This window comes from Oncorhynchus kisutch, unplaced genomic scaffold (assembly GCF_002021735.2).
Source record: "Oncorhynchus kisutch isolate 150728-3 unplaced genomic scaffold, Okis_V2 Okis04b-Okis11a_hom, whole genome shotgun sequence".
In the NCBI taxonomy this organism is placed as follows: Eukaryota; Metazoa; Chordata; class Actinopteri; order Salmoniformes; family Salmonidae; genus Oncorhynchus; species Oncorhynchus kisutch.
The window spans coordinates 5,294,630-5,308,316 of NW_022261981.1; the positions used below are offsets into that span (position 1 = coordinate 5,294,630).

Here is a 13,687-nt window from a genome sequence, read left to right on the forward strand (position 1 = left end):
ACACGGGCTCCACCACTACAACAAGTATATATTTGCACTGATGGTAATCCATCAATTACCACAGGGGCTTTCACATCATGATGCTGGCTAATACTGTGTGTGGTCGTGGTAGTTTCCTCTACTGTCTGTGAAGAAAGACTGCACTCAGTGGCTCACCGCTAGCAGCATTAATATGACCCGTTTAGAATCTACCCTGACTGAATCTACCATGACTGAATCTGCCCTGACTGAATCTATCCTGACTGAATCAACCCTGACTGAATCTACCATGACTGAATCTGCCCTGACTGAATCTACCCTGACTGAATCAACCCTGACTGAATCTACCCTGACTGAATCAACCCTGACTGAATCTACCCTGACTGAATCTACCATGACTGAATCTGCCCTGACTGAATCTACCCTGACTGAATCTGCCCTGACTGAATCTACCCTGACTGAATCTACCCTGATTGAATCTACCCTGACTGAATCTATGACTGACTGAATCTGCTCTTTATAATTGAGTAGTAGTGGTTGAAGTGCTACACAGGTATAAACAATGCATTATACAGTGGGTGTACAGGCGTGTAAACGGTACAGGATACAGTGGGTGTACACGCGTGTAAACGATACAGTAAAACACTTGCGTGTGCTGGTTGTCATAATATTTTAAAGCCAATATTCTATAAGAGGTGGTGGAACATTTGAGGCCCAACTCAAGAACTGAGTACTCTTATCCAAAGTTACCAGTAACACACAGTAATGATATAAACAAAAAGCCACAGGGGCTTCAGCCAGCTTCTTACATTACAGGGACTTCAGTGATAGCCAGCTTCTTACATTACAGGGACTTCAGTGATAGCCAGCTTCTTACATTACAGGGACTTCAGTGATAGCCAGCTTCTTACATTACAGGGACTTCAGTGATAGCCAGCTTCTTACATTACAGGGACTTCAGTGATAGCCAGCTTCTTACATTACAGGGACTTCAGTGATAGCCAGCTTCTTACATTACAGGGACTTCAGTGATAGCCAGCTTCTTACATTACAGGGACTTCAGTGATAGCCAGCTTCTTACATTACAGGGACTTCAGTGATAGCCAGCTTCTTACATTACAGGGACTTCAGTGATAGCCAGCTTCTTACATTACAGGGACTTCAGTGATAGCCAGCTTCTTACCTTACAGGGACTTCAGTGATAGCCAGCGCCCTACCTTACAGGGGCTTCAGTCAGCCAGCTTCCTACCTTACAGGGGCTTCAGTGACAGCCAGCTTCCTACCTTACAGGGACTTCAGTGATAGCCAGCTTCCTACCTTACAGGGGCTTCAGACAACCAGTTTCCTACCTTACAGGGACTTCAGTGATAGCCAGCTTCCTACCTTATAGGGGCTTCAGACAACCAGCTTCCTACCTTACAGGGGCTTCAGTGATAGCCAGCTTCCTACCTTACAGGGGCTTCAGTCAGCCAGCTTCCTACCTTACAGGGGCTTCAGTGACAGCCAGCTTCCTACCTTACAGGGGCTTCAGTCAGCCAGCTTCCTACCTTACAGGGGCTTCAGTCAGCCAGCTTCCTACCTTACAGGGGCTTCAGTGACAGCCAGCTTCCTACCTTACAGGGGCTTCAGTGATAGCCAGCTTCCTACCTTCCAGGGGCTTCAGTGACAGCCAGCTTCCTACCTTACAGGGGCTTCAGTCAGTCAGCTTCCTACCTTCCAGGGGCTTCCTGATTAGACTCTAGTGTTGTTGCTCTCTCTTCTTGTAGATGGTTCAGATGGGTCTGGCCCAAACACTGATTCTCAGGTTAGTGTGGACAGTTTACGGAAGCACCTGCGGGCCGATGCTTTCACTCAGCAGCAGCTGGAAGCTTTGGACCGGGTCTTTGAGCGCCCGTCGTACCCCGACGTCTTCCCGACCTCGGAGCACATCAAACCAGAACAGGTTAGTTACGTCTTGTTGTTTGTCACCGTCAACAGCATCAAATACACCTGTATTGCACCACGGCAACACTTTCATTCCATACAAGTTTCCTCCAACTGTACCTCCATGATGTTGTTGTTGTTGTTGTTTTTCTGTTTGTTTATTTTATTTTATAATTGTCGTTGCTGCTCCAAACGTAGTTTTCTCTGAAACTCAACATATTTTTATTTACTTTTTCGTGCTGAGAGATTCTGCTATTTTATTCAGTTGGCCCAGAGGGCCCCGAAGGAGCACGCCATCTGAGCAATATATATATATATATATATATATATATACCTGCTCCACGCAGCTCTCAAAATAAAATGCCCTACAAATGTATAGGCTGGTAAAACAGTCATTCCAGTGTATTAGAAAACAGCATGTAAAATGCTGTAGGGATTTCAGGGAAAACTCCCACGTCGTATCGATCTTAGGATGAAAAAACACCACATTCTTTGGATCCCCTATAATTGAGAATAACAGAAAGGCAACATGCAATTAATCAATATCTCTATTTTTCTCTATTTCTGCCGTTGTGTTATCTGACTCTGTGTTTCTCCTTCTGCACCTGTTATTTCTGTTATAATTCCGTGTCCTTCTTCAAAAACCTTATTATTGAAACAGTGTATGAAGCCGAGTTCAGCTGTCAGATTTATCATGGAAATGTTTTGTTTTATTTTATCAATTGTAAACATAGCAAAAGGGGCTTTCTTGATTTATTTCCACACATCTGGTGGTGTATATATAGGATATTCTAATGTGTCTTGCTTTTGATGTCAACACCACAAACACCCACCATCTATCCATCCTCATTTACCAAATGAAGACTCCTTCTGTCACCACCCCCCCCCCCCCCCCCACCCAGAAGAAACCACAATAACTACACCCTTACATGTTGACTTACTACCTTTCTTCTTATTAAAACCTCTCTTAGGCTTATTACAATGGATAGCCTTTATTTACCTTCAATATACTATTAAACAACAAGAGACTATTAATTTGTACCCGTATAAAACTACAAGTTTTTAAGGGAGGAGACCCATAAAAGAAGCTAAAGCAATGGGCCTAATTGAGTTCATTTTAATTTCTCTCTACGATCGCGGCGAATTACGTAGGTAATAAATCAGTAGGACAGGACTCACCTCCAGAAGAGAGCCTAATTTGGAGCTAATTACCAAACTGATTTCTACTGGAAGATCAATACCAAAACGAATTGGAAATGACTTGCAATCACAGAGAGCTTCAGAGAGAGTATTAAAGAAGAAGAAGAGAGGGAAAGGAGGCGGGGTTCAAAAGAAAAGGAGACCAGTAGATCAGTAATGGAAAAGGAGACCAGTAGATCAGTAATGGAAAAGGAGACCAGTAGATCAGTAATGGAAAAGAGACCAGTAGATCAGTAATGGAAAAGGAGACCAGTAGATCAGTAATGGAAAAGAGACCAGTAGATCAGTAATGGAAAAGGAGACCAGTAGATCAGTAATGGAAAAGAGACCAGTAGAACAATAATGGAAAAGAGACCAGTAGATCAGTAATGGAAAAGGAGACCAGTAGATCAGTAATGGAAAAGGAGACCAGTAGATCAGTAATGGAAAAGAGACCAGTAGAACAGTAATGGAAAAGAGACCAGTAGATCAGTAATGGAAAAGAGACCAGTAGATCAGTAATGGAAAAGGAGACCAGTAGATCAGTAATGGAAAAGGAGACCAGTAGATCAGTAATGGAAAAGAGACCAGTAGATCAGTAATGGAAAAGAGACCAGTAGACCAGTAATGAAAAAGAGACCAGTAGATTAGTAATGGAAAAGAGACCAGTAGACCAGTAATATAAAAGAGACCAGTAGAACAGTAATGGAAAAGAGACCAGTAAGACCAGTAATGGAAAAGAGACCAGTAGAACAATAATGGAAAAGAGACCAGTAGAACAATAATGTAAAAGAGACCAGTAGAACAATAATGGAAAAGAGACCAGTGGAACAATAATGGAAAAGAGACCAGTAGAACAGTAATGGAAAAGAGACCAGTAGAACAGTAATGGAAAAGAGACCAGTAGAACAGTAATATAAAAGAGACCAGTAGAACAGTAATGGAAAAGAGACCAGTAGATCAGTAATGTAAAAGAGACCAGTAGATCAGTAATGTAAAAGAGACCAGTAGATCAGTAATGGAAAAGAGACCAGTAGATCAGTAATGTAAAAGAGACCAGTAGATCAGTAATGGAAAAGAGACCAGTAGATCAGTAATGTAAAAGATGTGACTGGAACAGAAACATCTGTTTTAATTGAATAAAGTATTAATCAGAGGATTTTCTCCTTTCATGGATCTCTCTTTCACTTGTCGTCGTTCCCCTTTCTCCTCATTGGTCAATGTGTCCCTATTAGCCGGGGTCTGGGTGCTGGTTGGAAGGCTATTAAAAACACCATTCTGGAGATGCAGAACTAAATAGATTCACCCCTCCCACACTTCTGCTAGCCATTTGGTCATCCTTTTCAAATCTATCTTTTCTTTTGTTTATTTTTTTCTTCCTCCATCTCCCCCGTCTTCGAGCCCATCCTTTATCTGCATGATAAAACGCCTGTTTAACGTCTAAAGCCTTCCAGAATACAGGAAAACATCCGACATTGTCCCCGTGAACAGTTGTAGCAGACAATTAGACTTTATCTGGGATAGAAGCAGACAAGAGTGGGGTCACAGGCTCACAGGCGTCCCCTTTGGGACCGCAGCCCAGCGAGCCACTCAGACACACACTGGGATTTTTTTTTTTGGGGGGGGGGGACAAACATTGTCAACACACAGTCTCCCGGAAGTCTGATCTCATTATAAAACACACACTAACATCTGCCATGACTGTCTCAAACTATCCACCACCATACAAAGGAAATCCTATCTGTGGGTAAACAAAGTGTCTCTATAGTAATGTATTGGAGTCCAAACGAAATACATAGAAAATACATCACGGTCGATATAAAATCCTTTTCTCACTATGACAAAACATATATAAATGGAATGGAGATTTTTTTTACAATTTCTTTCAATTTGATATTCATTTTGTACATGGTAACACGGAGCAATGTCACTTACAGTATATGACAACCTATTTATAGGTTATAGGTCACTGATGATGAACCAATGAAACGTTAAAGAGTTGTGGAGAAGAATTTCTTTTTTTTTCTCAAAATTTTAAAAAGCCAAAAGGTGAATAGTGTCCTGTTGTGAACCAGGGCCACATGGCGTGTCTGTGTGCATCCCAAATGTAATCTTATACCCTGTGCAGTACGCTACTTCTGGTCCAAAGCAGTGCGCTGTAATAGGGAATAGGGTAGCATTGGGGACAGTGGCGTGGTAACCAAGCAGAGCTGTTTTCTCCCTTGGCTGATCAGGACTCCTGGCTGCAGTCAAGCACAAAGGACCAGATGACGGCTTGGCTTTTCATTCGGCTTTTCTAGATCCCACTTCCTCTCAGACAAAACCAAAAATACATTAATGATATGCTTGAACTCCCACCCTCACCGCTGCTGCAGCTTGAAAATAGTGGACACACACACACACACACACACACACACACACACACACACACACACACACACACACACACACACACACACACACACACACACACACACACACATACGCATGCACACACTTACATTAACGTACACACACACACACCCACACCCCACCCACACACACACCCACACCCCACACACACACACACACCCACACCCCACACACACACACTCACAAATAGACACCCTAAGATTCACGGAGAGACAGTATTTGACTCTGTAAGCATGGTTTTGGTAGCTAATTTTGTGTTTTTGAGTAACCCTGTTTAATGAAGGCTCTTTAGATGATAGATGAAACATTGGTGGAATGAAGCCCACAGCAGGGAGAGGTGGGGCCTTTTCTTTTCATTTCTATGGTTGTGTAATGATGAACGTGTCTTTTTGCAGGCTAACGAGTACTCCCACTCCCACTCCCTGTCCTCCCTGAATCCTGGTCTGGACGGCGAGGTCAAACCCAGCCTGTCCTCCAGCAGTAACCAGAACCTGGGCCCCAGTGTCTCTGTGACGCAGAGCTACTCTGTAGGTAAGACACAGAGCCAAACACTGGTCCTGTCTGTGTGGATCAGTTGGTAGAGCATGATGCTTGCAACATGAGTCCCAGAATTGTGGGTTCGATTCCACGTTTGTGGCAACACATACAAATTTTTTTTTTAACGTGGCTTTTGGCTGTGTGTCTCAGAGGAGGAGAGCTGATCTAGGATTAGTTTATAGCCTTTTAGATCACAATGAATATGATTACATGGCCAAGGGGAGACCTGATCCTAGATCTGTACTCCTACTCTAAGATGCATCACACTGTGCCTAAGGCCCTAGTACAGTCTACCTGCCATCACCCTTCCCAGCCAGGACAGGCCAAACCACAGCTTCAGCGAAGGGGATTATTGGTCTGTTTCACAAATGGCTCCCTTTTCTAGTGCACTGCTTTTGACCAGGAGAAAATAGTGACCAGGGTCCATAGGGCTCAGGGTCCATAGGGCTCAGGGTCCATAGTGACCAGGGTCCATAGTGACCAGGGTCCATAGTGACCAGGGTTCATAGGGCTCAGGGTCCATAGGGCTCAGGGTCCATAGTGTCCAGGGTCCATATGGCTCAGGATCCATAGGGCTCAGGGTTCATAGGGCTCAAGGTTCATAGGGCTCAGGGTCCATAGGGCTCAGGGTCCATAGTGACCATGGTTCATAAGGCTCAGGGTCCATAGTAACCAGGGTTCATAGGGCTCAGGGTTCATAGTAACCAGGGTTCATAGGGCTTAGGGTTCATAGTAACCAGGGTTCATAGTGACCAGGGTTCATAGTAACCAGGGTTCATAGGGCTCAGGGTCCATAGGGCTCAGGGTTCATAGTGACCAGGGTCCACAGTGACCAGGGTCCATAGTGACCAGGGTCCATAGTGACCAGGGTTCATAGGGCTCAGGGTCCATAGGGCTCAGGGTTCATAGTAACCAGGGTCCATAGTGACCAGGGTCCATAGTAACCAGGGTCCATAGTGACCAGGGTTCATAGGGCTCAGGGTCCATAGTGACCAGGGTCCATAGTAACCAGGGTCCATAGGGCTCAGGGTTCATAGTGACCAGGGTCCATAGTGACCAGGGTCCATAGTGACCAGGGTCCATAGTAACCAGGGTCCATAGGGCTCAGGGTCCATAGGGCTCAGGGTCCATAGTGACCAGGGTCCATAGGGCTCAGGGTTCATAGTAACCAGGGTCCATAGTGACCAGGGTTCATAGGGCTCAGGGTCCATAGTGACCAGGGTCCACAGTGCTCAGGGTCCACAGTGACCAGGGTTCATAGGGCTCAGGGTCCATAGTGACCAGAGTCCACAGTGCTCAGGGTCCACAGTGACCAGGGTCCATAGTGACCAGGGTTCATAGGGCTCAGGGTCCACAGTGCTCAGGGTCCATAGGGCTCTGGTCAAAAGTAGTGCACAATGTAGGGAATAGGGTGTCTCATTTTTGGGATGGGTTCTTGTCCACTGTTCTGTTCAGAACAGCCAACGTTGTACTGAAACAAACAGCATGATGTTGTGCAATGCATTGACATGGTGTCTGTTCATTTACATGAAAATAAAAACAAATCTCCAAACAGAAACATGACAGGAAGTGTGCAGATTATTATAATGCCGTTTGGTTTGATACTCTTAGTAGTAGTATTAGTATTAGTATTAGTATTAGTATTAGTAGTAGTAGTAGTATTAGTATTAGTATTGGTATTGGTATTAGTAGTAGTAGTAGTAGTAGTATTAGTATTAGTATTAGTAGTAGTATTAGTATTAGTATTAGTAGTAGTATTAGTAATAGTATTAGTATTAGTATTAGTATTAGTATTAGTATTAGTATTAGTATTAGTAATAGTATTAGTAGTAGTAGTAGTATTAGTATTAGTATTAGTAATAGTATTAGTAGTAGTATTAGTATTAGTAATAGTATTAGTAGGAGTATTAGTATTAGTAATAGTAGTAGTATTAGTATTAGTATTGGTATTGGTATTGGTATTAGTATTAGTATTAGTAATAGTAGTAGTATTGGTATTAGTATTGGTATTAGTATTAGTATTGGTATTAGTATTGGTATTAGTATTAGTATTAGTATTAATATTGGTATTAGTATTGGTATTAGTATTAGTATTAGTATTGGTATTAGTATTAGTATCAGTAGTAGTAGTAGTAGTAGTAGTAGTAATAGGAGTAGTAGTAATAGTAATAGTAGTAGTAGTAGTAGTAGTAATAGTATTAGTATTAGTATTGGTATTAGTATTAGTATCAGTAGTAGTAGTAGTAGTAGTAATAGGAGTAGTAGTAATAGTAATAGTAGTAGTAATAGTATTAGTATTAGTATTGGTATTAGTATTCGTATCAGTAGTAGTAGTAGTAGTAATAGTATTAGTATTAGTATTGGTATTAGTATTAGTATCAGTAGTAGTAGTAGTAGTAATAGTATTAGTATTAATATCAGTAGTAGTAGTAGTAGTAGTAATAGTATTAGTATTGGTATTAGTATTCGTATCAGTAGTAATAGTAGTAGTAATAGTATTAGTATTAGTATTGGTATTAGTATTCGTATCAGTAGTAGTAGTAGTAGTAGTAGTAGTAGTAATAGGAGTAGTAGTAATAGTAATAGTAGTAGTAGTAGTAATAGTATTAATATTGGTAGTAGTAGTAGTAGTAGTAGTAGTAATAGGAGTAGTAGTAATAGTAATAGTAGTAGTAGTAGTAATAGTATTATTATTAGTATTGGTATTAGTATTTGTATCAGTAGTAGTAGTAGTAGTAGTAGTAGTAGTAGTAGTAGTCGTAATAGTAATAGCAGTAGCAGTAGTAATAGTAATAGCAGTAGTAGGAGTAGTAATAGTAATATTATTAGTTGTAATACTAGTAGTAGTAATAGTACTAGTAGTAGTAATAGTATTATTATTATTATTATTAGTAGTAGTAGTAGTAGTAGTAGTAGTAGTATTAGTAGTAGCAGTAGTAGTAGTAGTAGTAGTAGTAGTATTTTTAGTAGTTGTAGTAGGGGTATTAGAAGTAGTTGTAGTAGCAGTAGAAGGAGTAGTAGTAGTAATAATAGCAGTAGCAGTAGTAATAGAAGTATTAGTATTAGTAGTATTAATAGTAGTAGTAGTAGTAGTAGTAGTAGTAATAGTAATAGTATTAGTATTAGTAATAGTAGTAGTAGTAATAGTAGTGGTAGTAGTACTGGTAGTAGTAGTAGTAGTATTGGTGGTAGTAGTAGTAGTAATAATAGTAGTATTAGTGGTAGAGGTAGTAGTAGTAGTAGTAGTAATATTATTATTATTAGTAGTAGTAGTAGTAATAGTAATAGTATTAGTATTAGTAATAGTAGTAGTAGTAGTAGTAGTAGTAGTAGTAGTAGTAGTAGTAATAGGAGTAGTAGTAATAGTAATAGTAATAGTAGTAGTAGTAGTAATAGTATTAGTATTAGTATTGGTATTAGTATTGGTATCAGTAGTAGTAGTAGTAGTAGTAGTAATAGGAATAGTAATAGTAGTAGTAGTAGTAATAGTAGTAGTAGTGGTAGTAGTAGTAGTAGTAGTAGTAGTGGGAGTAGTAGTAGTAGTAGTAGTAATAGTAGTAGTGGTAATAGTGGTAGTAGTAGTAGTAATAGTAGTAGTAGTAGTAATATAATAGTATTAGTAATAGTAGTAGTGGTAATAGTAGTGGTAGTAGTACTGGTAGTAGTAGTAGTAGTAGTAGTAGTAGTAGTAGTAATAGTAATAGTATTAGTAATAGTAGTAGTGGTAATAGTAGTGGTAGTAGTACTGGTAGTAGTAGTAGTAGTAGTAGTAGTAGTAGTGGGAGTAGTAGTAGTAGTGGTAGTAGTAATAGTAGTAGTAGTAATAGTAGTAGTAGTGGTAATGGTAGTGGTAGTAGTAGTAGTGGTAATAGTGGTAGTAGTAGTGGTAGTAGTAGTAATAGTAGTAGTAGTGGTAATAGTGGTAGTAGTAGTGGGAGTAGTAATAGTAGTAGTAGTAGTGGTAGTAGTAGTGGTAATAGTGGTAGTAGTAGTGGTAGTAGTACTGTAGTATCCGTTTGATTTGACTCTGCACTGAAAGGTGGTACTTTACTTTATGAGATAAAACATGTAGCTACAGCAGTAGCAGCCGTCATTCATCTTATTGTGCTGAGTTAGCAGGTGATAAAGGGCACGTCCCAAATGACACCCTATTCCCCATGTAGTGCGCTATTGGTCCTGGTCAAAAGTAGTACACTATAAAGCAAATAGGGAGCCATTTGGGAAGCAACCACAGTAAAAGGACAGGGGGACTTAGCTGTTTTGTCACTTTGTTCGACAAGGACCTTTGATGTCAGCACATCAATGCTATGATTGCGTACTACAGAGCTGAACTGGCAAGGTCTCTACCAGTCATTGCCACCCTCTGCAGGAGAGAGAATAAACGCTGGTTTCTCGCTGCTGGTTTGTCCTTGTTGTGGTTCCTGACTTGGGAGTTTTTTGTTAGTTTTTTTAGCAAGAAACATAGCTATTATTTCCTTGTGGTTCTTATAAATCTAGACGAGTAATTTACTGCTTTTGTAAATACACCATGGCGTTGTCTACTGTCTGACTACATGACACTGAGATCACTCTCTCTCTCTCTCTCACTCTCTCTCACTTGCTCACTCTGTCATAGTTAATGACTGCCTCGCTAATTGAAATATTGTTTCATTGTTGCCACGGTTATTACCAAGAAGAAGGTTAAGTTTACTGAAAGTTTACGATTACTGTCGGGCCGCAAGAGTAATATACAGAGCTTTTATTAAAATTCATATAATTATGCATCAAGTCATCAAAGGGTTTCTGCGCGGGGGAGTGGGAGGACAGAATGATTGAAAACTGCAGTGAGCGAGGAACGAGTGGCCGGGCCCCTTCTCAAATGATAACCCAAACAGCAGCCTTATGAGACAAGAAAGGAGCCTTCTCATTAATATGTGGTGGGAGGTAGATCTCTGTAAGTCAGGCCTCGTGAGAAGAGAAGGTGTGTGTTTGTCCTTTGTCCTGCTGGTATGAAGGCAGGGTCTGGTCAGGCTCGACTACGGTTAGGCAGGGGGCTTCGTTTGCACCTGGGTGGTTGTTTTAGACTAGAGGCCCACGGAAAGGTCTCCGATGTTTTATAATGTAAAAAACGAAATACATTAAACATGAAATAGAAAGTGAAAATGTGTCTCTAAATAATGTTTTAAATCAACCTTTTCTTTAGATTGTGAGATTATTTATTTTTGACTTAAAAATGTGAATAGTTGTAGATGAATGGTGGAAGTATTGACTTTCTGTTTCTGACCGTTTTCTGACTACTGCCACTTCTTGGTTTTCCCTTGTTGGCTGTTTCTACTGTGGTAATAATTGTAATGTATTTTACTCAGGTATTTGAGGTTTTAAGCTTCTCTGTAATGACTCAGTATTACAGTTTACTTTCCAACAATAAGCCCAGCGCAGCAAGACAGAATCCAAGCCAAGCAACAGCAACAAAAAAATACTCAATTATCTTCTGCATTTAGGCTGAGATCCAATTTCAAATTAATTGTGCTTTTACGGGGCTGGGGAAAGAAGTAAGGAGATTATGTTTATCCTTAAAATGTTTTCTAACACCAATTAAAATGACTGCCGTTATTGATCTTGTTGATTTTATGTCCCTAAAAAAATTTGCATAATCTATTAAAAATGAATGATTCATGAAGTGCTCATTGCCAGTTTAAAGAGATCGTAGGAATTTTCTGTGACTAGATCCCAAATGGCACCCTATTCCCTATATAGTGCACTACTTTTTTTTTAACCAAAACCCATAGAAAGTAGTGCACTACATAGGGAATAGGTTGCCATTTGGGAAGTAGACAGTGACCTGAAAGGGGCTTGAGAGAGATATAAATCTATTGTGTCCTCTACTTCCTATTCTATTAGAGCTCTCAGAAGTACCTGCAGGGGAGGCGGCTTCAATAAGAAAGGGATTTAAGGCATTGTGCTTCATCATTGAAATTCATGCAGAGGCTAAAGCCCCACTTCCATTATAACTGTCTTCTTCTTCCTCTCCTCTATATTAATACCATATTACCTGCTAAATAGTCCCTATTACCCCAATATTTAAAAAAACACCCACCAAAGAGCTCCCTTGAATATGTGGAAGGGGACAATCAAAACTGGTGTGGTAATTTATATTGTTGATATGGGAAGTTATTTATTTGATTGATTGTCCTTAGAGAGGGATGGTATCCTACCATCCTCTCAACCTTATTACTGTTCATTTAAATGGCTTCAAATTCAAATAAGATGTTGTTTTTTTCACGGGGGGGAAACATGATGAATAGGAGAAGGAAAGGCCATGTGGAGCTGTTTGTGTGTTTAGTCAAATAAGTGAGGGAGAGATTAGTGAAGATACAACCTAATTGTTCTGCAGTTTCTAGATCTGCTTGTGTTTCCTTGATCCTAAACAGTCACTCCAGTAGCAGTGGTGTCTTGATTAGGTTACTGAGGCTTCTGAAGGCCAGTCCCCTGGGCTTTTCAAGTGGAGTTCTACACATGGCTATAGACCAGAGCTGACCGAGCGGCCGCCCGGCTGCATACTGAGAGGGGCTGCATCCCAAATTGCACCTTATGTCCTGTATAGTGCACTACTTTAGTGGCATACACAGGGCTCTGGTCTAAAGTATTGCACTATACAGGGAATACTGTGCAATTTTGGATGCACACGAGACTCTTTACCCAGAATCCCTGCTGAGCCTGCCAATGGGAGACTCCCAGAGTGCATTGGTAGGTGTCAATGACACCTCCCCCACACCTTCTCGTCGTCCCTCACTCCTCTCTGAGCCCTAACAGGTGCTCCGGAGGAGTCGTTTGTCTGTAATAGGTGGATGTTATGTTGATTAGGCACTCCAGGAGGAAGGCCAGTGGGCAAAACCAGCAGAGGTGAGTTTCCTGGAAGCTTCATAGCACTGAAATCCTCCTTAATCCGTCGTCTACGACCAAAGAGGATCTTAGTGCTGTACAGCTGTCGGTGGAACACCTCACACCAGATCTGAACAGTTGGTGCACTGAGAGAATGACTGAGAGTGACTGAGAGAGTGACTGAGTGACTAACTGAGAGAGTGACAGAGAGTGACAGAGAGTGACAGAGAGTAACTGAGTGCTGCTAGTGTGGAGTAGAAATAAACACTGAAGACTTGGAGTGGATCCCAGATGGCACCCTATTCCCTATATAGTGCACTATCTGGTCAAATGTAGTGCACAAATAAGAGAATAGGGTGTTTATTAGGCCACAGCACATCAGGAACAGGCAGAGAGAGAGAGGAACGTTCCCTGGTTGTTCATCGCTGCTCACTGGACACATCCGTGGAACAAATCCCTGATGTCTCTGTGGCCTGGTGACAAACTGCTCCTCTTCCCGCAAGCTCTCCTGGGAACAAATCCCTGATGTCTCTGTGGCCTGGTGACAAACTGCTCCTCTTCCCGCAAGCTCTCCTGGGAACAAATCCCTGATGTCTCTGTGGCCTGGTGACAAACTGCTCCTCTCCCTGCAAGCTCTCCTGGGAACAAATCCCTGATGTCTCTGTGGCCTGGTGACAAACTGCTCCTCTTCCTGCAAGCTCTCCTGGGAACAAATCCCTGATGTCTCTGTGGCCTGGTGACAAACTTCTCCTTTACCCTGCTCTCCCTGCAAGCTCTCCTGGGACAAATCCCTGAT

The 13,687-nt window shown here is 41.4% G+C and overlaps 1 protein-coding gene across 2 annotated transcripts in view; it reads left to right on the forward strand.

The window, feature by feature from the left end:
- The window catches only part of LOC116359734 (paired box protein Pax-2a), a 73,735-nt gene that overhangs the window by 29,561 nt on the left and 30,487 nt on the right, over positions 1 to 13,687 (forward strand). For both annotated transcript variants that reach the window (XM_031813120.1, XM_031813119.1), the window contains exons 6-7: positions 1,746 to 1,921; positions 5,889 to 6,024. In XM_031813120.1, the coding sequence (XP_031668980.1) occupies positions 1,746 to 1,921; positions 5,889 to 6,024 (312 nt within the window). The remainder of the gene's footprint in view (positions 1 to 1,745; positions 1,922 to 5,888; positions 6,025 to 13,687) is intronic.